The sequence below is a fragment of the Symphalangus syndactylus genome, chromosome 9 (genome assembly GCF_028878055.3).
Source record: "Symphalangus syndactylus isolate Jambi chromosome 9, NHGRI_mSymSyn1-v2.1_pri, whole genome shotgun sequence".
Classification (NCBI taxonomy): domain Eukaryota; kingdom Metazoa; phylum Chordata; class Mammalia; order Primates; family Hylobatidae; genus Symphalangus; species Symphalangus syndactylus.
In genome coordinates, this window is record NC_072431.2 from 14,986,892 (window position 1) to 15,014,537 (window position 27,646).

At 37.0% G+C, this 27,646-nt stretch overlaps 1 protein-coding gene across 16 annotated transcripts in view; it reads right to left on the bottom strand.

Annotated features, from left to right (window-relative positions):
• Positions 1-27,646, bottom strand: part of MIA2 (MIA SH3 domain ER export factor 2) — a 125,861-nt gene that overhangs the window by 41,313 nt on the left and 56,902 nt on the right. For 11 of the 16 annotated variants that reach the window (XM_063609280.1, XM_055291458.2, XM_063609281.1 and 8 more), the window contains 9 exons: positions 19,739-19,816; positions 17,159-17,269; positions 16,477-16,548; positions 15,513-15,617; positions 10,565-10,687; positions 8,428-8,548; positions 7,158-7,204; positions 6,303-6,393; positions 2,089-2,227 (listed from right to left, as the gene is read on the bottom strand). In XM_063609280.1, coding sequence (XP_063465350.1) covers positions 2,089-2,227; positions 6,303-6,393; positions 7,158-7,204; positions 8,428-8,548; positions 10,565-10,687; positions 15,513-15,617; positions 16,477-16,548; positions 17,159-17,269; positions 19,739-19,816 — 887 coding nt within the window. Of the gene's footprint in view, positions 1-2,088; positions 2,228-6,302; positions 6,394-7,157; positions 7,205-8,427; positions 8,549-10,564; positions 10,688-15,512; positions 15,618-16,476; positions 16,549-17,158; positions 17,270-17,835; positions 17,863-19,723; positions 19,817-27,646 lie in introns of all 16 variants that reach the window. The other 5 variants (XM_055291460.2, XM_055291465.2, XM_055291467.2 and 2 more) reach the window with 3 other exon arrangements.

A 27,646-nucleotide genomic window follows, 5' to 3' on the forward strand; every position in this document is an offset into this window, starting at 1 on the left:
AAGTAGATTCTCATTATTTGTGCTACTTATGTTCCATAAAGTCACTATAAATCGTAAATTAGCAAACACTAGATCACTGCTCCTAAGGGTAATAAAGGGTTAGCTTCCTGCTACAGCCTCTGGTCACAACAATTTTACCAACCAATCAATATATAACCCTGTTTTTCGTGTGCTTCTGTTTAAAGATACCTTATTTAATACATATTGTTAATTTATTGACATTGAACTCACAGCCAAAAGCACTGTAATTCATGCCTAAACAAAGTTTATCTAACACATGTATTTTATCCGTAACACATATCACAGCCTTCTTGTGCTTCAAAACACTACATAGCAGTTCAGCACTATGCTTAGGGGGCATTTTAAACAGCTAAATCACCAGCAAAAAGCATAAAAATGTAAAAAATGAGGTACTAAATATACGTAAAAAGGACACTTGTTTACAGAATGAGAGCTGAAACAAGAAAGCAGAGTGTCACCTTGTTTGACCTCAGCTGGGAACATGCACATTGGGCAACTCAAATTTTTCATCATTCTGAGTATGTCCATGAATGGCTACAAAAGCTCTGCATGTACTGATCTGATTTACAAATACATTTTAGCTAGTAAGTGAATTCACAAATACAGATTCTATAAATAATGAGGAACAACTATAATAACTATCATTAAGAGCCTAAAGGAACCTGAAAGTCTTTTACATTTTATTACCCTTTATGACGAAAACAATATGTGCTATGGTACTATTTGAAAATCTAGAGTCTTCAGATATCTCAAGGGTCTTCAGTGTACTTAGGCATTTAGGCAACAGCATGCATACACACACACACTCCTTCACTCCAATATATAAAGGCACTGAACATATTTGTACATATATTCAACAAACATGTACTGAACAGTTATCACGTGTCTCATGTAGCTTTAGGCACTGGGAATACAGAAGTGAAGAAAATAATTTTCTCTCAGAGCTTATATCTAACATAAGGAAGATAAAAGAAATAAAAGCAATCAATCATCAGAGGACAATAAGAGCTATGAGGCAAAAGAAGCAGATAAAGAGTAGCAGGTATTATTTTAGTTAGAGCAGCCAGGGAAGGATTCTTTGAGGTAACATTTGAACCCAGGCCTAATAACATGAAGAAATGAGCCATTCAAATACATAAGGAAACATCATTCCAGGCAGAAGGAACAAGCACAAAAGACCCTGAGGTAAATGTGCTAAAGAGCATCAAAAAGGCCAGTGCTGGACGGAGGGTACTGAGAGGAAAAAGAACATGAATAAGCTAAAATTAAAGAGGTGGCCAAGGGTCCAATCCTGTACTGTCTCGTACGCCAAGATATAAAAGCTGTGGGTTGAGTGTGATATAAAGGCATTCAGGGATTTTGAGCACGAGAGTGACCATACTCCCAATTCACATTTTAAGGGTCATCCTGCATGTTGCAGAGAAAACACAGTGCAGGAGAAAGGGTGGAAAGAAGGAGACTACTCATAACGCTACTATAATAAGCCAAGTATTAACTGTTGATAACTTGGACTAGGCTAATATGGAAGATGGTAAAAAGTGGTCAGACTCAGGCTATAAAAAAGCTGACAGGATTTAATGACAGAATAAATAGGAGATAAAAAAGCAAGAGAGAAGTCAAAAATGGCTTGACGAGCCACCCTAAGTAACTAAGTAAACGACACTGCCATTTACTAAGACAAGGAACACTTGGGCAGAAGCAACTTGCACAGAACTGAAAAATCAGTTTTACATATATCAGAGATGGAATCAATGGGCAGTTTAATCAAGAGTGTCTACTCAGATTCCCTGCCAGTATTAGGAAGTTTAAGGCAATAATTTTCTGACTACTTACTAGAAGCTAAAGAGGATTCTGTTAACTAGCTTGGAAATTCCACCATCACTTACAATATTTTCTTTGTTGAAAAAAAGTGTTTCCAGATCAAATACCTTTCTTAAAAATAAGTTGATGAAATACAATCTAATCATAAATTGAGAACTGTCAATAATCACTACAGCTAACTATGTAACGTATATCTCTAAAGCTATTTTACTTGCTGTTCAGTGGAGTTAACATAATTTTTATTACCTGTGGAGTTTCATTTCATTTTCTTGATATAATTCAGTCATTACTTTAAGTTTCTGTTGAAGCTTCTGATTCTCATTTTCAAAATGTGTGTTTTCTGACTGCAAAGATGCTTGTTCAGTCTGAAGATTTTTAATATGCTCTATATAAAAATTTTAAGTCATAATTAAAGGAGTAAACATTTTGAGTTGCATATTAACATTTCAGAAAGATAAAAATTACTAAAAATAATAAATTATTAATAATCTAAACTCTTTCCAATAACAGAAAATCTATAAGGTATTTTGTTTACCTAAATGCTTTTATTGTTATTAGTTGATTGACACATAAAAACTGTACATATTTATGTGGTACAGTGTGATATTTCAATACAGGTATTTGATGTGTAATAATCCTATCAGGGTAAATAGCATATCCATCACCTCTAACATTTGTCATTTCTTTATGTTATGAACATTCAAAATCCTCTCTTCTAGCTTTTCAAAAATAACAATATGACAAATAAAGTAGATCTAAGAAAAAGAAATATACCGTAAGTTAACTAGCCAACCTACAGTGCTATAGAACATTAGAAATCATTCCACCTATCTAGTTATAATTCTGTATCTGCTAACTAACCTCTCCCTAACCCCCTACCCTCTATACTTCCCACCCTCATATTACTATTACTATTCCACTCTCTACTTGTATGAGATCAACTTTTTTTAGCTCCCATATATGAGTGAGAACATGCACCATTTCTCTTTCTGGTGTGGCTTATTTCACTTAAAATGGGCTCACTCATGTTGCCACAAAACAGGATCCCATTATTTTTTGATGGCTGAATAGTGTTCCATTGAGTGTATTAATATCTTAATTAAGGAGCTATATAAATTGTTTTAATTTTGGCCAGGCACGGTGGCTCACGCCTGTACGTCTCAGCACTTTGGAAGGCCGAAGTGGGTGGATCACTTGAGGCCAGGTGTTCAAGACCAGCCTGGCCAACATGGCAAAACCCTGTCTCTACTTAAAATACAAAAAATTAGGCATGGTGGGGCTTGCCTGTAATCCCAGCTACTTGGGAGGCCGAGAAAAAAGAATTGCTTGAACCTGGGAGGCAGAGCTTGCAGTGAGCCAAGATCACGCCACTGCACTCCAGCCTGGGTGACAAAGGGAAACCCCGTCTCAAAAAAAAAAAAAAAAATTCTTTTAACTTTTGTTATTATTTATAGGATTCCCAACACCTTCAACATTCTAATTCTAGCATCTAATTTTCAATTTTAGAGCTAAATGCCACTGAAGTTCTCAGGAAGGTTTTGGAGATAAGCGTTTTAAAGGGAGATACTGTAGTTCAACATTCCCTGTAAAACTATTTCCAGGTGATGAATAATGCCTGTTTTTATCCAGTAAAAACTTTATCTCTCAATAATACTTAAATTCTACCTAGCCCTCCCTTTTAAGCTAAAATTTTGACATATAAGTCAAGCCAGAAATCTAGATCTTCTCATAACAAATGCCCAAACATACTCCTAGTTTAAAACAGATCAAGACCAGAGAGAAAAATACCAAATTTAAGCTTTGTTTCAACTGCTAAACCATCTTTAAAAAAATCTATAAAAATGAATCATTCTAAATAATTATGAATGCTTTATAATTTATGCACCAATTTTTTTAAAAACCTCGTTTCTCTTCTAACTAATTACCTCAACTCTGAGCTCCTCTAAAATTGAAGTACCAACTCTGAACATCTCTAACATTAAGGTACCAAGATAATAACCTCAACTCCTCTAAGATGAAGGAAGGCATCATCTCCCATAACATGTATATGAATCACCACCACAAATCTTAAAAGACAAAACTCACTCTGCCTAAAGAGGGGAGTTTTGGAAATAGTATTAACAAGCATGAAAATTTTAGTAATTACATGTAATGGTATTTAATTATTCTAAAACCCTCATGATATGGTTTGGTTTTGTGTCCCCATCCAAATTTCATGTTGAATTGTAATTCCCGATGTTAGAGGTGGGGCCAGATGGGAGGTGATTGGACCAAGCGGGTGGTTTCTAATGGTTTATCACCATCCTCCTAGTGCTGTCTCCCCCTAGGTGATAAGGGTTCTCATGAGATCTGGTTGTTTTAAAGTGTGTAACACCTCCCCCCTTCACTCTCTTCCTCCTGTTCCCACCATGTAAGATGTGCTAGCTTCCCCTTCGCCTTCCATCATGACTGTAAATTTCCTGATGCCTCCCCAGAAGCAGAAGCCTGTACAGCCTGCAAAACCATGAGCCAATTAAACATCTTTTCTTTACAAACTACTCAGTTTCAGGTAGTTCTTTACAGCAATGTGAGAATGAACTAATATAACCCATTAAACATACAAACCAAAAGAACAGTTTACATAAATACCTAAACATTGAATGATTAAATGTATAGGAAATTGTACATAACTATCTTTCCACAGAAATTTTTTAATCTACATGAGAAAAAAAAATTCATTGACCTAGGCTTTAAGCCATTGCCAAGAACAATCACATAAAGAAATGAACGTTGGGTATTATCTCTATTAAAATTTAATCATCCCTATTGTAAAACAAACAAGCAAACTACAACCCAACACTTAGTTCTTTAATATACTTATGTACTTTTTCTTTTCTTTTTTTTTTTTTTTTTTTTGGAGACAAAGTCTCGCTGGGTTGCCTAGGCTGGAGTACAGTGGTGCAACCTTGGCTCACTGCAACCTCCACCTCCCAGGTTCAAGTGATTCTCGTGCCTCAGCCTCCCAAGCAACTGGGACTACAGGCATGTGCCACCACGCCCGACTAATTTTTGTATTTTTAGTAGAGACAGGGTTTCACTATGTTGACCAAGCTGGTCTTGAACTCCCCAGCTCGAGTGATCCACCCACGTTGGCCTCCCAAAGTGCTGGGATTATAGGCGTGAGCCACAAGCCTGGCCATATTTTTGTACTTCTACTCTAGCCATTTTGTTTCAAATTGTAACTTAAAGACCACTGTAAATGATTACCAGAAAAGGAAGAAACAATTTGGAGGAAAATCTTCATGCTATGAATAAAAGATCAATTACAGAAATTTATCTTTCAAGATCCATTAAAAAAACAAAGTTAGATTTGGAAGAAGAGTACGGGTCGACAAAGAGTCTCCAAATATTAGTCTAAGAAAAAAACAAAGATTTGCCAGGAAACTGTATTAAGGAGTGGGATAACTGGTGAACAAATTTCCTTGCTACTCTGGCACTTTCTACACACATTTTTTGAAATACAGCTTCCATGAAAGTAAGCTATCTTTTCCTTCTGTGAATCTCCCATGGTTTTTAGTACAATGCTTTACATATAGCAACATTCTCTTAAACTAATACTAATGTTTCTTGAATTCCAAAAATAATCCAATTACTAAAATCATGTGAGTAGGGATATAATTTTTTAATAACCTCTATCTTTGGTGGTTCAATCTTTTAAAACAATATTATAATTGCAGTTCACTTACTGTAGAAGTTTTTGAAAATACAGATAAGTAAAAAGAATATAAACATCTGCCTATAATCCCATATTCAGAGATAATCATTGTTGACATTTGAGTATGTCCTTCCAGTCTTTTCTGATGCAAATGTATATGGTAAATCTTTATACTTTTTATTTTTTATTTTTACAAAATGAGATGCTATTTATCCCAACTTTAAACATTTTCATACATATTGACATAACTTGTTTACTTTTTGAAAATACAAACACTATCAGCAAAATAAACATAAATGTTTCCAATTAAAACAAAACCTTCTTTTCTGCAGGTCTAACATCACTCTTGTATGTACTAATATATTACGTATGTACGTTAAAGGAACAAATCATACTGCAAATAGTACCACTATTGAAGATCAATTTTTCAATTAACAAAGACTTCAAACATTAAGTTTCAATTTGCTACTTTTTAACATCTAAAACCATTCAAACACATAACACTGTAATTCAAAGATGAATACGGTTTTACATGTTTTTTAAAAAGTTTCCTTAACTTCACATAAATATAGAGGAAATCGATATGCCTTTAGCAACAACGACAACAAAAACCAGGAATAATGTTTCACAAATACCCAACAAGAACAAAAGTTAAAAAAAATAAAACTGGATCTTCCCAAAGTTAATTCAATTAATTTTTGCCATTCTCTGCAAGGAGATGTACTTACTTAGAAAAACATTAAAAGTGTGTATGTCAATGACCTACCTGTAAGCTCTTCCTTTGTTTTATCAACTTCAGATAACTGAATATAAATTTGGTTTCTTTCTCCTTCTAAGGTTTTTAAAGAAGCATTTAACTTTAAAGAAGGGAAGAAGGAAAAAAGTAACATTAATCAGTTATACAAAAAAAAAAACCCATAAAACCTCACTATAACACCCCTTACACTTTTCAAGCGATTTTATTGTTTTGATGAAATTATCACCTGGAATACAGAAACCAATAATGCAGCTTCTATCTTAAAAAAACCAGCAAAGTCATCAATACTTGTAAGTCTCAGAACAAGGGGTAGGGAAAAGTAGTGAATGCTTTTCACTGTATGCTTAAGAAAGTGACTATTTTCATTCTATTTACTTTCAACAAAAGTTTTTATTAAAACAGCCTTCAAACTACATTACCAAGACTTCACATACATCAGCAAAAATGAGGATACCAATACTAGGGTGGAAAAGAGAAGGAATAAGCCAGAAAAAAAGGAATCTAGTATTTACTTAAAATAGGATATAGGGCAGAAGGGGTAAGAAAATACTGAGACTAGAAGAAAAAGAATGCACTGAGGGAAGTACAAGATAAAATACAGGAAACATTTTAAACATATTCTTATCTGAAAAAATGAGTACAGAACTTAGAATTTTTTATTTTGATAAATTCCAAAAATTATATGAATTTCTAAAGTTAATAATTGAAAGTAAAAAGCAATTGATGATGAAAATTCTGATAATTTTTAAATATATTTATATGGGAACAATAAAATGGACTTTTTAAACAGTTACTAAGGAGACATGAGTAATCCACGTTCTCTTTCTTCCTCCTTATTCTTTATATGTATCTAATAGCACAAACCTTAGCAGCATGAATCAGTTTCTTCAAAGCTCCTTTTGGAGGATTATCTACAGCGAAAATCAAAAGCACAACAATGATTTGAGAAAATAGTGCAATACGACAACAGACATCAAAATGATTTTATCAGTTCACTAAACCAGAAACTTATAATCCCTCTTCTTGCTACAATAAAGAATTTGGTATAAAGCAGAATGGCCTTGGACCTGCTCCCAGGAAGCTAAACAATAAAAGCACTGAAGTGTCATACCATTTAACAAGGTTCTTCAGCTCTAACTCCAAGAACAGAGTTATAACAAGGATTAGATATTCATCTAAATATAGACCACAATCGTTAACTATTCTTGGATTCTTACAGCATGCAAAATATAAGTAAAATTATAACCCAAGTTAAAATAACATTAAATAAGCATGAGTTTTCTCAAATAGAGAAAGGATTATTTTATATATAATAAAGTAGAAATGGAAAAGTACAAACAGAACTTTATATACTTATTTTAGGGATGTAATTTTTTCCAACATATTAATGTTATCACAAAAAAAATTTTTAATCACACTTTTTCCTCCTTAATAAATCTGTTAATTATGCAGGGGGCTAGGGAACAGGACATAAAAGTCTGAAGAACTACCACTGGGGTAAAATGAGAGAGGGGTACATGGCACCTCTGTACTAGTTTTAGAACTTCCTATGATGCCATATTTCAAAAAAAAAAAAAAGGTTTTTTTTTAGGTCAAAGGAATTGGTGTGAGAATACAGTAAGGGGCTATAGTGAAACTAAATTTTGCCACTTTTGCCAACTTCAGAGCACAACCAGCAATGGCCAATAACAATTTGAATGGCTAAGATTAAAAGTACTGTAACCGTCTGAACCTCTGACAAAAGCAAAAGAAGTATCCTTAAGTATTCATTTATAGAACACTTGTTTTTCAAACTAGTCATTCATCTGATTAGCTTACAGTACAGGGAAAAACAGGCATTGAAATGATTATGATGTAATTTTGAAAACAGCTATAATAAAGATATGTACAATACACAAAGAAAACAAAGGGAGGAGGCTGCAACTGTGTCTGAGTAGCTGGAAAAGACTTACTGAAAAGGCAGTGCTCCAGCTGAAGCTAAACTATAAGGGATGGTGAGAAAGGACAGTGTGTCTGACAGACAGAATGTGCCAAAGTAAAAGCATATAAAGAACATGGTGCACACAGGGAACAAAAAGGAAATAGAAGAGCTAGTCACCATTTTAGCAAAAGGAGATGAGTCATGACTTAATACCTAAGTAAGCACCATTTTCCGATTCACTGTTCATTTCTAATTCCAAGTTATCATCATCCGTTATGTCTTCTCCAAGCATAGCAGCCCAATCTTTCATCTTTAGCAAGCGTTCAGTCAGAGTCTTCACATTTAACAAACGGGAAAAATAGAGAGGGTAATGCCTTATGCTAACAGCTTTACAACTTCTGAATGTACAGTTATAGTTTAAAAATCAATCCACATAAATAACAACACAAGAGCTCTTATTTTCCACCTCTTATTAAGACATCGTAAAGCCTTGAGAAATGGTAACATTTATTGACTATTCAACTCTGCAAGATGAAAACCAAAACTAGTTATTCCCAAATCAAGTATAGTACATATTAATATTATGCAACTAAAAAGTAGTAAAATATTTTTGTATATGACATTTCTCACATGCCACAACTAACAGTGGCCTAATTAACATGAGTAAATTCTGTGTGACACCAAACACATCTGCAGTGAGATACATAATGTATAAAAAGATCGTACATTTTTACTTGATTTATTCAAGGAAACAATTAGCTGAGGAGTTCAACTGAAATAAAGACATTTATAAAAGAGAATTGGAATGGAACATTAGAGGTTTTCCAAAAGTACTTTTTGAATTTTGTTGAATAAAGAAATATTTTCTAACACTACTGATAATCAAATGACGTGTCACGTATTCCTCTGGAGGGACCCACCTAAAAATAATGTGCTGCTCTACAATTTTCACCCTTCGATCTCCTCCCTCTCTTCAGAGCTCCAGGCACAAATAACACGGTCTGTACCTTTCAGCAGAGCTTGAGGTTAGCATCTCATTCTTGTTATCTTTAAGAGAATCCCAAAGCCTTTAGGAGAGGAAGTTTAGAAAAAATAAATAAAACAATATGCCACAGCCAGGCACGGTGGCTCACGCCTGTAATCCCAACACTTTGGGAGGCTGAGGTGGGCGGATCACCTGAGGTCAGGAGTTCAAGACTAGCCTGGCCAAAATGGTGAAACCCCATCTTTACTAAAAATACAAAAAAAATTGGGCAGGCATAGTGGCACATGCCTGTAGTCCCAGCTACTCAGGAGGCTGAGGCAGAAGAATCACTTGAATCCAGGAGGCAGAGGTTGCAATGAGCCGAGATGGTGCCATTGCACTCCAGCCTAGGTGACAAGATTGAAACTCCATCTCGTGTGTGTGTGTGTGTGTGTGTGTGTGTGTATGCCAAATTCTGAATAAAACTCAGAAAGCTGGAATTTTGAAAATAGCAGCAACTTAACTAGCACAGATGCATCACTTTCTTTTTATATATACATATATTTTTATTATATTTTAAGTTCTAGGGTACATGTGCACAGCATGCAGGTTTGTTACATATGTATACATGTGCCATGTTGGTGTGCTGCACCCACTAACTCATCATTTACATTAGGTGTATCTCCTAATGCTGTCCCTCCCCCTTTCCCCCACCCCACAGCAGGCCCCGGTGTGTGATGTTCCCCTTCCTGTGTCCAAATGTTCTCATTGTTCAATTCCCACCTATGAGTGAGAGCATCACTTTCAATATGACAACATCCACATCACTGTGTAAATTATAGAACGTTAGTTTTACATATCACTGTTTGATATACTTGAGTATCTGTATTTACCAGCATTAAGATTTTTTTAGATGAGTAGGAAAAGAAAAAAAATCAAAAAATCCTTTTGTTCTTACGATTGAAGTTTCAATTAATTTTTTAAAAGTATTCCTCTCCATGGAAGTACATACACCAGTTAAAGATATTCAATTAATATATATAACTATATGTCCAATTTCTCAAACTCTTCCAACCTCCTAACAAGAGCAGATAGCATCCTGAAGAGAAACAGTAAAAACCATTATTTTTATTTCTTTACTAAATATCTAGGCTAAAATACAGAGAAGAAAAAAGGACACATAGAATATTCATATAAGTATGTGTGTGTGCATGTGTATGTACATATGACAAATCAGTAAGTCTTCAAGAAACATTTGACAATCTGGCCAAATATGTTGTGAAAATATGTTGTGAAAATAAAAGCTGCTAAAAACTAGTTTTCAAATTTCAGAGTTAGGGTAAAATTCTAGCCAACTTGGTCACTAAAACCAGTAGAGCCATTTACCTTGATGTGATTTTCTTTATCATTCAGAACTTGTTCTGCGTGTACTTTGGAGTCTTCAAATGTTACTTTCTGTTTATTAAGTTCACTCACTTGTTCTTTCCACACTTCAGCATCTTGCAAAAGCTGAAAATGAAAATTTTTAAAATGCAGCTCATCCCCTGAATCATTAAAAGATACTAAGAAGGCATTATGTAGCTACTTAAAAAAGAAAAACATGGCTCCTATTTTCAAAGAACTTTCAAAATGGGGTAGTGTAAAATAACATACACATTCTTCAACTAGTTTATATCCTATATTTATCTCAAATAAAGGTTTTCTGAGATATACATATCTTAGATTTGGTCATTTCTTACCATTCCTTATATCCCATATAAAATATACCTTACTTGCATTAAAATTTATTTTTTAAATCATTGTGCAATTTTGTACTTAAAATAACTAACCTTTAGAAATACCACCATCCTGGCCAACATGGTGAAACCTCATCTCTACTAAAACACAAAAATTAGCTGGGCACGGTGGCACGCGCTTGTAGTCCCAGCTACTCAGGAAGCTGAGGCAAGAGAATCGCTTGAACCCGGGAGGCAGAGGCTGCAGTGAGCCGAGATTGGGCCACTGCACTCCAGCGTGGCAACAGAGCGAGGCTCCGTCTCAAAAAAAAAAAAAAAAAAAAAGAAATACCATTAATCTAGAACAGATCAGATTTTGCACAAACAGTATTCTACTATATATACTTTTACAGGAAAGGAAAGCCTTTCTGAACACGACAAAAAGATCATTATAAAAGGTAAACTTGACTACAGAAAGCTTAAAAGCTTCACAAATCAAATATAACACAAATGACATTTAAAGACAAATAACTAGAAAGGAATTCTTTCCTTTTTTTTTTCTTTTCTTTTTTTTTTTTTTTAGAGGCAGGGTCTCATTCTGTCATCCAAGCTGGACCACAATCTCAAACTACTGGGTTCAAGATATTCTCTCACCTCAGCCTCCCAAACAACTGGACTACAAGCACATGTCACATACCCTGCTAATTTTTTTATTTTTATTTTTTGTAGAGTCAAGTTCTTGCTATGTTGCCCAGACTGATCTTGAACTCCTGGCCTCAAGTGATCCTCCCACCTGGACCTTCCAAATCACTGAGATTACAGGTGTGACCCACTGCACCCCACCAATAAAGGAATTTTCGTAACATTTGTAGCAAAAGGTTAATAACCTTAGCATGCAAAGAGCTCTTAGATGTCAATAAGAAAAAACAGGCAAAGAAAAAAAAGACTGAGCAGGCAATTCACAAAAGAAATGGCTCATATATATGAAAAAGTCTAAATTTATTTAGTCTTTAAAACTCTGTTCTACCAAACAGTAATTATTGGATTTCTCTGCAAAACTAAGGCTTCATTAGCATATTTCCGAACACACGAAAAACTAATCCTTTTCTATGTATATATAACAGAATCAGATGATACAGGTAAAAACAAATGAGAATTCAAGAAAAAATTCACATTTGGTGATTAGGTCATCTCTCATGAGTTAGTAAAGAGACTTAAGTACACAGTATACAGTATTAAAACATTACAGAAGGAGTGCATTAGAACATGGCATCAGTGAATACAGTTTGTTTCAAGAATTTGGATTATTACAAGGGAGTTAGACGAAAACCGTTGTAAAGAGTAAGACTGATCTAGGTGAAATATTTTCCAAGGTGGAAAAGGCCACTTTTGATCATAATATGGCAAATTTAACACAGGGTTTACCACCACTTTCTACTCAAATCTATTAAAATGCCCGAAAACAGATTTTTTTTCAAAGGCATAAACCCACAAGGAAAAAAGAGAATAGGAGACAAAAAATAATTGTAGAAGTAGAAAATGGGAAGTGTGATAAAAAGACTCGACCAACTAGAGAGAACTAAAATCTAAGCCAGAAGATAGAACACCCAAAAGTAGGCTGATTTGATATACCCTAGAAAGGCACATGATTTGAAGGCACAAATACCAGGGGTATAAGCAGGATTGGAAAAAAGGAGGACTGGCCAAAAGTCTGTATAAAAAGCAGTTGGAAAGCCTCCCATGACATAAATATATACTCATTCTCTCTCATTCATTCTCTATCTCCGTCTCTTTCACACACACACACACAGACACACACACACACACACGCAAAACCCTACAGGGTTATTCTTTGAAGAGGTGGAACCTGAGACTCCAGGACATCTATCCAGGTGAAGGTGGAAGTAACATACTGAAAACATAAAAGTATTAAGAGGAAACTGACTTACTGAACAGTCAGACACCAGCACTCTTTACCTGAGTTGCAAGACTGTTGGCCAACAGGCTTACACCTCCCAAATGGGAAATGTAGAGGACTCATCCCTGTGGAAATGCTCTTCAGATACCAACAACCGAGAATCCTCCAATTAGAAATACTCTAACCTGGCCAGGTGCGGTGGCTCATGCGTGTAATCCCAGCACTTTGGGAGGCCGAGGCAGGCAGATCACTTGAGGTCAAGAGTTCAAGACCAACCTGGCCAACATGGTACACCCCACCTCTACTAAAAACATAAAAATTAGCCAGATGTGGTGGTACAGGCCTGCAATCCCAGCTACTCGGGAGGCTGAGGCAGGAGAATCACTTGAACCCGGGCAGCAGAGGTTATACTGAGCTGAAATAGCACCCTGAACTCCAGACTGGGTGACAAAGTGAGACTGTCTCAAAAAAATATATATCCTATAGAAAAGCCCGCCAATAGCTGGGCACAGTGGCTCGCGCTTGTAATCCCAGCACTTCAGGAGGCCAAAGCGAGTGGATCACCTGAGGTCAGGAGTTCAAGATCAGCCTGGCCAACATGGTGAAACTCTGTCTCTACTAAAAATACAAAAAATTAGCCAGGCATGGTGGCAGACGCCTATAATCCCAGCTACTCGGGAGGCTGAGGCAGGAGAATCACTTGAACCCAGGAGGTGGAGGCTGCAGTGAGCCAAGATCAGGCCATTGCACTCCAGCCTGATCAACAAGGCAAGACTCCATCTCAAAAAAAACAGCAACAACAAAAAAGAAAAGAAAAGAAAACCCTGCCAGTAGCCAGGCGCGGTGGCTCACACCTGTACTCCCAGCACTTTGGGAGCCCGAGGCATGTGGATCATGAGGTCAAGAGATATGTAATGATCTGTAATTTCAGAGAACAGGAAACAATAAAAAGATATTGAAAGCTTCCAGGGAGGAAAAAAGCAGATTTCCAAAAATGTCTAATTATCTGAATAGCTTCTGACTTCTTAAAAGCAATACTAGAAAGTCAAGACAATGGAGTGACAGTGTCAAAATTCTGAGGAAAAAAAAAAAAAAATGCCAGGCCGGGCGCGGTGGCTCATGCCTGTAATCCCAGCACTTTGGGAGGCCGAGGCGGGCGGATCACGAAGTCAGGAGATCGAGACCATCCTGGCTAACACAGTGAAACCCCATCTCTACTAAAAATACAAAAAATTAGCTGGGCGTGATGGCGGGCGCCTGTAGTCCCAGCTACTCGGGAGGCTGAGGCAGGAGAATGGCGTGAACCCTGGGGGGCGGAGCCTGCAGTGAGCCGAGATCACGCCACTGCACTCCAGCCTGGGCGACAGCGAGACTCTGCCTCAAAAAAAAAAAAAAAAAAAAAATGCAAACTCGGAATATATCCAACCAAAATATCAACAAGTATGAGAAACAAGACATTTCCAGGCATGTAAGTTCTAAAAAAATTACCTCCTGTACCTCTTCCGCAGAAAGTTAACCAAAAGAATTAACCGCAAAAGAGCTTACATATGGGAAACAGAAGATATAACACAGGAGAAAGACAAGAGGAATCTTTAGGATGGGGGTAAAGTGAAGTCTTAGGATACAGAACAGAACACACACCTACAGAATAAGTTCTTATTAAACCAAGAGAGGCCCGAGAAAAAACTGCTTCAAGAAAAAAAAAACGAAATTAACAGATTAAACAAAGCATTTGAAGGCATGAGTAAGATATCTGTATCTCTAGAAGACAGCATACAGATGAACCCGGTAAGTATACAAGAAACAAAACAATTATTAACCATAAGGAAAATATTGAATAACACAGAATATGTAATAAGAACAAACCATGAGGCCAGGTGCAGTGGCTCACGCCTGTAATCCCAACACTTTAGGAGGCCGAGGCAGGCGGATCATGAGGTCGAGAGATCGAGACCATCCTGGCCAACATGGTGAAACCCTGTCTCTACTAAAAATACAAAAATTAGCTGGGCATGGAGGTGCGTGCCTGTAGTCCCAGCTACTCAGGAGGCTGAGGCAGGAGAACTGCTTGAACCTGGGAGGCAGAGGTTGCAGTAAGCCAAGATCGCGCCACTGCACTCCAGCCTGGCAACAGAGTGAGACTCCGTCTAAAAAATAAAAAAATAAAAAAAAAAAGAACAAACCATGTTGCTCTGGTGTGAGTAATAGTTGGATAACTATAATAATTTAATCACTGAAAAATTTTCCCACTGAAAAGTTACAATTACATTGGCAAAGCAGAAGAAGAAATACACGTGGGAGTATCTATGTATGTGCGGGAGAAAGAGGGCAAATGTCACATCCTTATGTGATCTGCCACCAGAACTGCTTCTGTCTTTAGACCCCAGATATATAACTTCAATAATCCTCACTCATATTCTCCATACCCTTTCAGTCTGGCTTTAAGAAGTTGGTTATGATTACCAAAATGCTAAATGCCCTGGCTTACTTTCCCTGCCCTGGGGGTAGAAGGTGCCAAAAGTATACACTTTTGTATACTATACAAAAGAGACAGACACTGAAATATGTATGGGAGGCTGTTCGGCTCTCATGCTCTCAAGGAAAAGCCTATACTTGTCCCTAGCATGGGTCAGTCATGAGGATGCCAAGAACATTTATAATTACATATTCATAAGTTGAAGAGTCCCTACAGAGCACAAACCTGTTTCTGGCTTTCCTGAAGTTCAGAATTTTCAGTCAAAGCATCTTTTATTGCTATCTTCAGTCGTTCTTCATTCATTTGAAATATCTTGAAGGTCATTTTGGCCTAAGTAAAACAAAAAATGTCAAGTTTGTAACAATTAATTTAATACATAGCTCATCTTTACACATACTCCCTACAACACAGAATTAAAGGCAAAACCATGCCAATATTAACAGCAGAGACAGCATGGTGGAGCAGAAAAAACGCTTGTCTAGAATCGGGGTCTGGTCCTGCCTCTCCCACTAATGTGCTACGACGTGACCTTGGACAAACCTCTTGTAACTTTCTATGTACTGTGCAGCAAATTTTGATAACTATTTATTCTGCCTCCCCTACTAAAATTTAAACTTCCTAGGGACTTTTTTGTCTATTAATGTTAAGTGTCAAGCAACCAGTCCTCAATATATAGTAACAGCTCAATAAACACTTGTCCATTGAAAAGATGAACTTTTCTGAAGTACTTCATGTAAAAAAAAAAAAAAAAAAAATACAAGCTGGGTGCAGTGGCTCATGCCTGTAATCCCAGCACTTTGGGAGGCTGAGGTGGGCCGATCACCTGAGCTCAGGAGTTCAAGACCAGCCTGGCCAACATGGTGAAACCCTGCCTCTACTAAAAATACAAAACTTAGCCGGGCGTGGTGGCACATGCCTGTAATCCCAGCTATTCAGGAGGCTGAGGCAGGAGAATTGCTTGAACCCAGGAGGTGGAGGTTGCAGTGAGCCAAGACTGTGCCACTATACTCCAGCCTGGGCAACACAGCCATGCTAATTCATTTAGGTATTGTTTAAAAAAAAAAAAAAACAAAATACCTGGGATCCCCTATATCTCAAATCCTATTATTATATCTTATTTCTTAATTTAAAAAAATTAAACTAAAATTATTTTCAAAAGCAACAGACCTACTAGACTAATTCAACTTACTTCAGCTACTTGTGATTTGAGGGATTTTGACTCATCTTCTAGAGACTGTATCCTTTTTGAAATATCCGCCATCTAGAAAGACAGTATCAGGCAATAAATATTTACTAAACTCTAGTTTCAAAATGCCATATGTATTATATATACTGTTAACCTAACACTTTTGCTCCATAAGTGACAGCTCAAATTAAGAAACCTTCTCAGTTTATTTAGCCATATGCTTAAAGGCATTTTATATGAACATTACATAACAATAGTATCTCATAACTTTAATATTCCATAACATTTAAGTTATATAGGCTCAAGATAAGTCCACTAACATGTTTTACTAAATAATCTCACATACATCAAGATTTCCATGAAGACAGGTTTTTTCAAAAGAAAAAGTTATAATGTTAATATACACATTAATTACAAATATACACTATGTACATGATTATTCAGTTTTTATTTACATGAGCTACTTCCATATGCATACAGAAAATTTCTATAAAAATATGCAAGAAATTTAACACAGTAACATCCAGGGGGAAGTGAAAAGAATGGATCTAGAAAATTTTGCTCTCTACAACCTTCTGTATTCTTTACATTTTTTACAATAATGTAATACTTTAACCAGTATCATATATATTTTTTAAAGCTCAGTAAATTTTTCTTATATTCTCCTCAAATAAAAAAGCCTTACCAATTCATCTTGTTCAGAATGTTTAGATTTCTCTTCTTTTAACTCTTTTTCTAGACAGAGTATTTCATCCTCAAGTTCAGAATTGGACCTGTTCAGCTTTTCACAGGTGGCCTAAGAGAGAAAGCCAACTTTATTAAACAGATACAAGAATTTTTCATTAGGGAAATCAGATGAGCATAATAAAAAATATGTACTGTAAGTTAAATAACTTTCATTTATGTATTTGCTCATTTTCATAATATCAAAATAACAGCAATTGTAGCAGTGGTCAACAAAGTTCTATAAAGAGCAAGAGAATAAATATTTTAGGCTCGTAGGCCACGCAGTCTTTGTCGCAATTACTCAACTATGCCACTGTAGTGAGAAACAAAAGCAATACTTAAATGAATGAGCATGGCTGTGTTCCAAAACAATTTTTTACAAAAAAAAGTGGAGAGCCCACTAGGCACAGTTTGCCAACCTCTGCTTAAAAGCACTATAAAGAAAAAAATGAGAAATAAAGCTAATTTAATATAATCAAACACATGACATAAAAAATCAACTAAAAAAAAAAATCAAGGCTGCTTCATGATAATATTCCACATTGAATTAAGACCTATTTTCTATGACCTTTTTAATTTAAAATGATTAGTTATTGGATTATTCCAACTGGACTTTAAATACTATAATAAACATACCTCTGATATTTGTGATCCTTCAACAAACTTGTTAGAGAAAAATAAACCAAAAGATTCAAAGATTTTAATGCAGGCCAAAATAAGAGCAAAAAAAATACATACTACATTACAGTGATTTAAAAACTTGTTTATACATATTACCCCAAATTTGAATATTTCATTCTAGGAATTCCCTGACCTGAATCAAAATTACTCTATTGGTTTGATTTTATCTACAGATTCAGCTATCATATTTTTTTAAATTGCATCACATTATAGTTTGAATTCAATTATGATTACTATTACTGAAAATACTACGCTAAAAAATTACTAAAATTGAAGAAAATTTTCCAAAATGTTGAATGCAGCTAAAAATTCAGCTAATTTTACTCCTATAATAATTCCTTACCTTGAAAATAAATTGGTGTGTAATATTTTATCCTCAGTATTACCAAGCTTGAGTAAATGTCTTTGCTACCTACTTTTTGCTCTTCTGTTAGCATGCCAAATGCCTTCTAAAATTCTTTTATCAAACTAATAAATTATGGCCGGGGGTGGTGGCTCACGCTTGTTAATCCCAGCATCTTGGGAGGCCGAGGTGGGCGGATCACGAGGTCAGGAGATCGAGACCACAGTGAAACCCTGTCTCTACCAAAAATACAAAAAATTAGCCGGGCGTGGTGGCGGGCGCCCGTAGTCCCAGCTACTCGGAGAGGCTGAGGCAGGAGAATGGCGTGAACTTGGGAGGCGGAGCTTGCAGTGAGCCGAGATTGCGCCACTGCACTCCAGCCTGGGAGACAGAGCGAGACTCCGTCTCAAAAAAAAAATAAATAAATAAATAAATTACTACTGGGAGGGTAGTTAAGACAGAGGGTCAGCAAATAAAATATAATTTCAACAAGTTCTTGAAGATAGTAATAGGCAACAAATGAAGAAAATATTAAGAAACTTATTTGGAATCCAATTTATAACTTCCTTTGGACTCTACTAGAAAATTCTGAATCATAACACATAGAGTTTCTGATGATTACAGATAGCAGTGATTGAGAACTGCCACACTGCACTGGACACTTATCAAAGGTACAAGGTCTACTGTTTTTTATTTTAATATCTGCAGACAAAGGTGTCCTCTGCTATCCTTTGTCACTACTGTGCTTTTTACAATACGTCCATATCTAAACAGTAGTAAGGCATTCCCATCACTTACCCTAATCTGTCTTAGTTTAGCTAAATTACAAATTACCATATTTTCCTTCCTTAAAAATCAACCAAATCACACTTGGCTCAGGAAAGCCTACTTTAGGCATTATCTTCCCAGACTCCTCATTCAGTGATATCATGTTGGTAGCTTGAAACTGGCCACGGTGGAAGTATTCATACTACAGAACGCAGCAAATGCTACAAATAAGGCTGCTTTTTTAAAAAAAAGGTGTTAAACATTTACCAACATACCATTACTTATAACGTAAACCTCTGGCCTAATTCTAGTTAGCTCTTAATATCCTCAAGATGAAAACAAAGCAAATATTGTCATAATTTACATAAGTTATTGTTGCCAACTATTCCTAAGTTTGTAAAAATGAATCTTATTTCTCCTTTCTAGAGCAAACTCAGTCAAAAAAGGAATGATCTCCTTAATACGTTTCCCAGGAACGACCGAATGAAGTTTCTATATAGTTCTTGATTCCTTAACATAAACATGCCTGACTCAAAACAAGTTAGCAATAAAAGCTCAAATTTTTATAATATTTTATGCTACCTACTACTGTCCCATTTCCTATATTAATCTTCTTCTTTAAGTTTTAACATCCAGAGATGCTCTTTCACATTTCTTTCAAATAGTTTTCAGAAGATACATTTTTTAAGTTTTTGTTACTTAGTACTTTTTCCCCAACTTTTAAAATTATACCATTTGATTTTTTACCTCCAAACTTTGTGCTTCTGTTGCCTCCTTCTCAAAGCTGGCATCCTTTAAAGATGACTCTACTTCATAGCCTTCATACTGAAACAGAGCAACAACACAAGTAAAAACTCTACCAATTTTATTCTAAATCTTATCTGGATAGATGCCTAAGAAGCAGACAGAATCCATTTCCACATGTACATTAAATTTACTTGGATTTACTTAGCTTTAAGTTTTTTAAATCTGACCACTATAACAAACAATGCCAGAGCAGCTAATACATCACAAACCACTAGCTCAGGCAACAAATGCCAGAACTTCACCTCTAAGAGTAAAGTCTGCTTCACAGAGAACATAGGACTATAACTCATATTAGCATCTTTTACTAAAAATGAGGTAAAAATTCTAACGGTAAGATTGCACTAAAGATTATCCAAAGATTTACTCAAAGAGTGTATTTTTATGTAAGCTGTCTAATTATGCCCCAAACAAGTAAGCCTCTTCTTTAAGCCTATTCATTAAAGAGAAATTTATAGTAACTGACCATCAAAACTTTTCACTTTTAATTCATACCATACAACAAATAAACCAAGTGGGGAATATAAAAATCTTTAAAAGGTAGGGAACAACCATCAAAAAATGAAAAGAACAATAAAACATATAATGCTATAAGATTTGGCAAAATGCACTTCAATTATTCAAAAAAAAGTGATTAAATTGAAGACTAGGTTGTTCGGGATCCACCTTTCTGGCGAGAACAAGAAAAGCTTGATGAAAAATACCAAAAAAAAAAAAAAATTATCTGTCTGAAAGCCTCAGAGAGCTATCAAAACAGTGAGAATTTGTGAGAGAAGTGGGAATCCCCAGAAAGGCAAGTCTAGTATTTGACATTTCTATTCCCCCTAGAAGAAGAGGCTGATGGGCTAAGAAACTAAGCAGAGATTTCAAGAGAATCAGAAGCTGAGAAAAAAAACTTGGAGTTCAGGACCTGCCAAGTCAGGTGAACCCTGTGCTTGGCTAAACAATGATCTGTCCAAAGATGTCTATGTTCTGCTCCCCAGAATGTCCAGGTGTGATAAAGTACCTTAAGATGGAAAGAGCATCCAGAATTATTTTGGTGGGCCCAATATAATGCCAAGGGTCCTTAAAAGGAGGAGGCAAGAGGACCAAACTTAGAAAAGAATGATATAAGATAGAAGCAGAAATTGGGGTGATGCAGTTAGGAGCCAAGGAATGTTGGTAGATTCCATATAAGACACAAGACACAGATTCTCTCCTAGAACATGCATAAAGAAACAGACTTGCTGCTATCTTAATTTTTGCCCCCAAGATTGGTTTTAAGGCTGGGCATAGTAGCTCACATCTGTAATCCCAGCACTTCGGGAGGCCAACGTGGGATCACTTGAGGCCAAGAGTTCAAGGCCAGCCTGGGCAACATAGTGAGACCCCATCTCTACAACAAAATATTTTTAAAAAGATCAGTTCTAGACTTCTGACCTTCAAAATTGTAAGAGAATAAATGTGTATTGTTTTACACCACTAAGTTTGCACTAATTTGTTACAGCAGCAAAAGGAAATCGATGTCCTTACCAACCAAAATTGGTACCTTGGAAGGGCGCAGTGGCTCACACCTCTAATCCTAGCACTTTAAGAGGCTGGATCACGAGGTCAGGAGTTCAAGACCAGCCTAGCCAACATGGTGAAATTCTGTCTCTACTAAAAATACAAAAATTAGCTGGGCGTGGTGACATGTGCTTGTAATCTCAGCTATTCGGGAGGCTGAGGCACAAGAATCACTTGAGCCCAGGAGGTGGAAATTGCAGTGAGCCGAGATCATGCCACTGCACTCCAGCCTGAGTGACATAGCAAGACTGTAAAAAAAAAAAAAAAAAAAAAAAGAAAGAAAGAAAACCTGCCTACCTTATAACAAAGTCGAAACCAAAAACAGACTAATCCTCTGAACTGAGGCCTAGCTTCCAAATATCTCAATCTGTTATTAAAGTAATCTGACCTCCCAACAAAGAAAAGCCCAGGAAGAGATGGCTTCATGGCTGAATTTTACCAAATTTTTAAAGTAGAATTATTACCAATACTTCTTAAACTCTTCCAAGAAAAACGACAGGAGGGAATATTTCTAACACATTTTATGAGTCCGGCATCACCTTGATACCTAAGCCAGACCAAGAAACCACAAAAAATAAATAAATAAATAAACAAACAAACAAACCTACAGGTCAGTATCTCTGATGAACACTGATGCAAAAATCATAAATAAAGTATCAGCAAATTGAAATTAACAATACATCAAAAAGATTATGCATTGTGATCAAGTGGGATTTATCCCTGGCATGCAAAGCTGGTTTAATATACGCAAATTGGCGGGGCACAGTGGCTCACGCCTGCAATCCCAGCACTTTGGGAGGCCGAGGCGGGCAGATCACAAGGTCAGGAGTTCCAGACCATCCTGGCCAACATGGTGAAACCCTGACTCTAATAAGAATACAAAAATTAGCCGGGCACCTGTGGTCCTAGCTACTCAGGTGGCTGAGGCAGGAGAATCGCTTGAACCCAGGAGGCGGAGGTTGCAGTGAGCTGAGATCGCGCCATTCCACTCCAGCCCAGGCAACAGAGCAAGACTCCGTCACAAAAAAATATATATATATATACACATATATATACACGCAAATCAATTAATGTGATACATCACATTCACAGACTGAAAGACAAAAACCACATGATCATACCAATTGACAAAGAAAAAACATTCAATAAAGTTCAACATCCATTTTTTTTTTCTTTTGAGAGATAGGTTCTCCCTATGTTGCCCTGGTTGGACTTGAATTCCTGGGCTCAGGCCATCCTCCCACCTCAGGCTCCCAAGTAGGTGGGACTATAGGCACACACCCTCATGTCCAGCCCAACATCATTTCTTGATAAAAACCCTTAACAGTTTAAGTACAGAAGTAAAGTTCTGGCCAGGTGTGGTGGCTCACGCCTGTAATCCCAACACTTTGGGAAGTCCGAGGAGTTCAAAACCAGCCTGGGCAACATGGCAAAACCACGTCTCTACCAAAAATACACAAATTAGCCAGGCTTGGTGGCACACACACTCCCTACTCTAGGGAGGCTAAGGTGGGAGAATCACTTGACCCCAGGAGGTTGAGGCTGCAGTGAGCCATGAGCAGGCCACTGCACTCCATCCTGGGCAACAAAGTGAGACCCTGTCTCAAAAAACTAAGTAATAGTGGCTCATGCCTGTAATCCCAGCATTTTGAGAGGCTGAGGTGGGCAGATCGTGAGGTCAGGAGATCGAGACCATCCTGGCCAACATGGTGAAACCCCATCTCTACCAAAATACAAAAAATTAGCCAGCCGTGGTGGCGCACGACTGTAGTCCCAGCTACTCAGGAGGCTGACGCAGAAGAATTGCTTGAACCCAGCAGGCAGACTTGCAGTGAGCCACTGCATTCCAGCCTGGTGAAAGAGCAAGACTTCATCTCAAAAAAATAAATAAATAAATAAATAAATAATAAAATTTAAAAAATAATGAAAAAAATAAAAAGAAAGTTCCTCAACATAACAAAAGCCATTTATGAAAAACTTACAGCAAATATCATCACCAGTGGGGAGAAACTGAAACCTTTTCCATTAAGATCTGGTACAAAGCAAGGATGTCCACAACCACCACTTCTATTCAAAAGAGTACTGGAAGGGCTGGGTGTGGTGGCTCACACCTGTAATCCCAGCACTTTGGGAGGCTGAGACAAGCGGATCACTTGAGCCCCAGAGTTTGACACCAGCCTGGGCCACTTGACCAAACACCATCTCTACAAAAAAAATACAAGAAATGAACTGGGTGTGGTGGTGCACATCTGTAGTCCCAGCTACTTGGGAGGCTAAGGTGGGAGAAACACCTGAACCTGGGAGGTTGAGGATGCAGTGAGCCATGACCATGCCACTGCACTCCAGCCTGGGCAACAGAGTGAGAACTTGTCTCAAAAAAACAAAAACAAAATACTACTGGAAGTACTATCGAGCAATTAGACAAGAAAAAGAAATAAAAGGCCTGGCATGGTGGCTCATGCCTGTAATCCCAGCACTTTGGGAGGCCAAGGTGGGCAGATCACTTGAGGTCAGAAGTTCGAGACCAGCCTGTCCAACATGGTGAAACCCTGTCTCTACCAAAAAATACACACACACACACACACACACAAACAGCCAGGCACGGTGGTGCACACCTGTAATCCCAGCAATATGGGAGGCTGAGGTGGGAGAATCACTTGAACCTGGGAAGCAGAGGTTGCAGTGAGCTGAGATTGCACTGCTGCAATCCAGCCTGGGCAACAGAGTGAGACCCTGTCTCAAAAAAAAAAAAAAAAGTAAGAAGGAAGGAAGAGAAGGATAAGGAAAGAAAAGGAAAGATATCCAAATCAGAGAAGTAAAATTATCTGTTTGGAGATGACATGATCCTGTATGTAGAAAACCCAAAAGATGTCATCAAAAATACAGATCTAATAACTGAATTCGGTAAAGATGCAGGATATAACATCAAAACAAAACTATGTCATTTCTATACACAAATAAAGATCTAGCCAAAAACGAAATCTAGAAAACAATCCTATTTACACAGCATCAAAAAAAATAAAATACTTAGGAACAAATTCAACCAAGAAGGTGAAAGATCCATACATTGAAAAGTATAAAACATTGATGAAAGAAATTGAGGCGCACACAAACGGAAAGGCAGCCAAAATCTCAATGGCATTCTTAACAGAAATTTTTTTAATCTAAATTTAATATGGAATAACAAAAGATCCCAAATAGTCAAAGCAATTCTGAGAAAAAATACAGTTGGCAGCATCAGACTAACTCATATTAAATTATATTCCAAAGCTATAATAATAAAAACAGTGTGGTACCAGTATAAAAACAAATACACAGACCAGTGGAACAGAATAGAGAGCCTAGAAATAAATCCAAATAGATATGGTCAAATTATCAATAGGGCACCAAGAATACACAATGCAGGAAGAATAGTCTCATCAATAAATGGTACTGAGAAAACTGGATTTCACATGCAAAAGAATGAAATTGAACTCTTATTTTATATAATACATAGAAATCAACTCAAAGTGGATAAAAGACCTAAACACAAAACCTGAAACTACAAAACTCCTAGAAGAAAACACAGGGAAAAAGCTCCCTGACACTGGTCTTGGCAATAATTTATTGAATATCACATCAAAAACTTAGGCTACAAAAGCAAAAAATAAGTGAACAGGACTATATCAAACTAAAAAGCTTTTGCACAGCAAAAGAAAAAATAAAATGAAAGTTCCTTTGAGGTGAAGCTGCAAGGTAAAAAAATAAAAATATACACAAGTAAACACAATAAAAAGGCAACCTACAGATTTAGAAAAAATATATCAGATAAGGGGTTAATATTCAATATTTTAAAAGACCTCATACAACTCAACAGCAAGCAAACATATAACCTGATTTAAAAACAGGCAAAGGACTTAAATAGATATTTCTCTGAAGATGACATAAAAATAGCCAACAGGTATATGAAATGGTGTTCAATATCACCAATCATCAAGGATATGCAAATCAAAAACACAATGAGATACTACCTCGTATCTGTTAGAATAGCTATTATCAAAAAGACAAGAGAGATGACGAGCATTTGTGAAGGTGTGGAGAAAAGGGAACCCTGGTACAACAAACCCCCAGGACGCAAGTTTACCTATGTAACAAAACTGCACTTGTACCCCTGAACTTAAAAGTTACAAAAAAAAAAAAAAAGGGAACCCTTTTTCTAGACAAGAAAAGAGAAAGGCATAGAACAGGTCCTTTGTCCTTTGAATAACATTGTTTTCTTCAACATTGTTTCATCATAACATAGATGAGAAAAAAAAACTGAATTCAGTATACATTGTTTCACTTAAAGTCAATTTTCAACAATCTATCAAGGACATTGAGGGCTTGCTGTACACTATTGGCAGGGATGTAGATGGGTACAGTCATTACAGAAAATAGTATGGAGACTCCTAAAGAAATTTAGAGCTACTATATCCAGCAAACCTTCTTCCAGATATTTATCCGAAAAAAATGAAACTGGCACCTTGTACAGACAGCTGCATGCCCATGTTCACTGCAGCATTACTCATAGTAGCCAATATGGAGACAATCTAGGTATCCATCAATGAACAAATGAATAAAGAAACTGTGGTATATATTTACAATGGAATATTACTCAGCATAAAAAGGTGGAGATCCTGCCATTTGCTACAACATGGATGGACCTAGAAGGCATTTTGATAAGTAAAATAAGCCAGATATAGAAAGAAAAATATTGCATGATCTCACTTATATGCGGAATTTTTGTAAAGGTCAAATACATAGAGATAGAGAACAAAACAGTGGTTAGCAGTGTTGGGTAGGAGGGAAGAAACACGTAGGTCAGAAAATACAAAGCAGAAAATACGGCCGGGCATGGTGGCTCACGCCTGTAATCCCAACACTTTGGGAGGATGAGGCGAGCGGATCACCTGAGCCCAGAAGCTTGAGACCATCCTGGGCAACATAGGGAGACCCCATTTCTACAAAAAATTTAAAAATCAGGCAAGCATGTATCATGTGCCTGTAGCCACAGCTACGCAGGAGTCTGAGTGGGAGGATTACTTGAGCCCAGGAGATAGAGGCTGCAATGAGCCAAGGTCACACCACTGCACCCCAGCCTGGGTGACAGAATGAGACCCCGTCTCAATAAAAGAAAAGAAAATATATGCGATGAACAACTTAAAAGATCTCATGTACAACATGAGATCCATAGTTAATAATAGTGTATTGCATTCAGGATTTTTGTTATATGAGTACATTATAGCTGCCCTTGAGGGGTGGGCAGGGAATGGGTAACTATGAGAGATAAAGAATACATTAATCTGTTTCACTATAGTAACCATTTTACTATACACGTATCTCATCATGTTTATACCTTAAATATATACAATAAAACTTATTTTACAGAAAAGAAACAAAGTTATCTGAAATTTCTATACCTTAAATATACACAATAAAACTTATTTTACAAAAAAGAAACTCAAATAAATAAAGCTATCTGAAATTTCCAATGTCCCTAGCCTAGCTGCCTATGAAAAGCAATAGTAGCCGGGCGCGGTGGCTCACGCTTGTAATCCCAGCACTTTGGGAGGCCGAGGCGGGCGGATCACGAGGTCAGGAGATCGAGACCGCGGAGAAACCCCGTCTCTACTAAAAATACAAAAAATTAGCCGGGCGTGGTGGCGGGCGCCTGTAGTCCCAGCTACTGGGAGAGGCTGAGGCAGGAGAATGGCGTGAACCCGGGAGGCGGAGTTTGCAGTGAGCCGAGACTGCGCCACTGCACTCCAGCCTGGGCGACAGAGCGAGACTCCGTCTCAAAAAAAAAAAAAAAAAGAGAAAAAAAAAGAAAAGCAATAGTAAATCCTCACTGAAGAGAGACGACAGCACCCACAGCTTCAAAATTATCTCTACAATTTTTATTATATTATCACTGACACCTGATATAAAATAACCTGGCATTCAAAAGGACAAGACTTGACTGAGAAACAAGAGAAAAAATGAGCACCAGAAATAGACTACTGGATAATACAGTAGTCATTAAAATAAGAAAGCATATTTGTCGGCAGCATATATTCTGAAAATCAGAAAATATAAATAACACATAAATAAAATAAGAGAGCATAGGCCAGGCATGGTGGCTCACGCCTGTAATCTCAGCACTTTGGGAGGCCAGGGTGAGTGGATTGCCTGAGCTCAGGAGTTTGAGACCAGCCTGAGCAACACAGTGAAACCCATCCCTACTAAAATACAAAAAATTAGCCAGGCGTGGCGGCGTGTGCCTGTAGTCCTAGCTACTCGGGGGGCTGA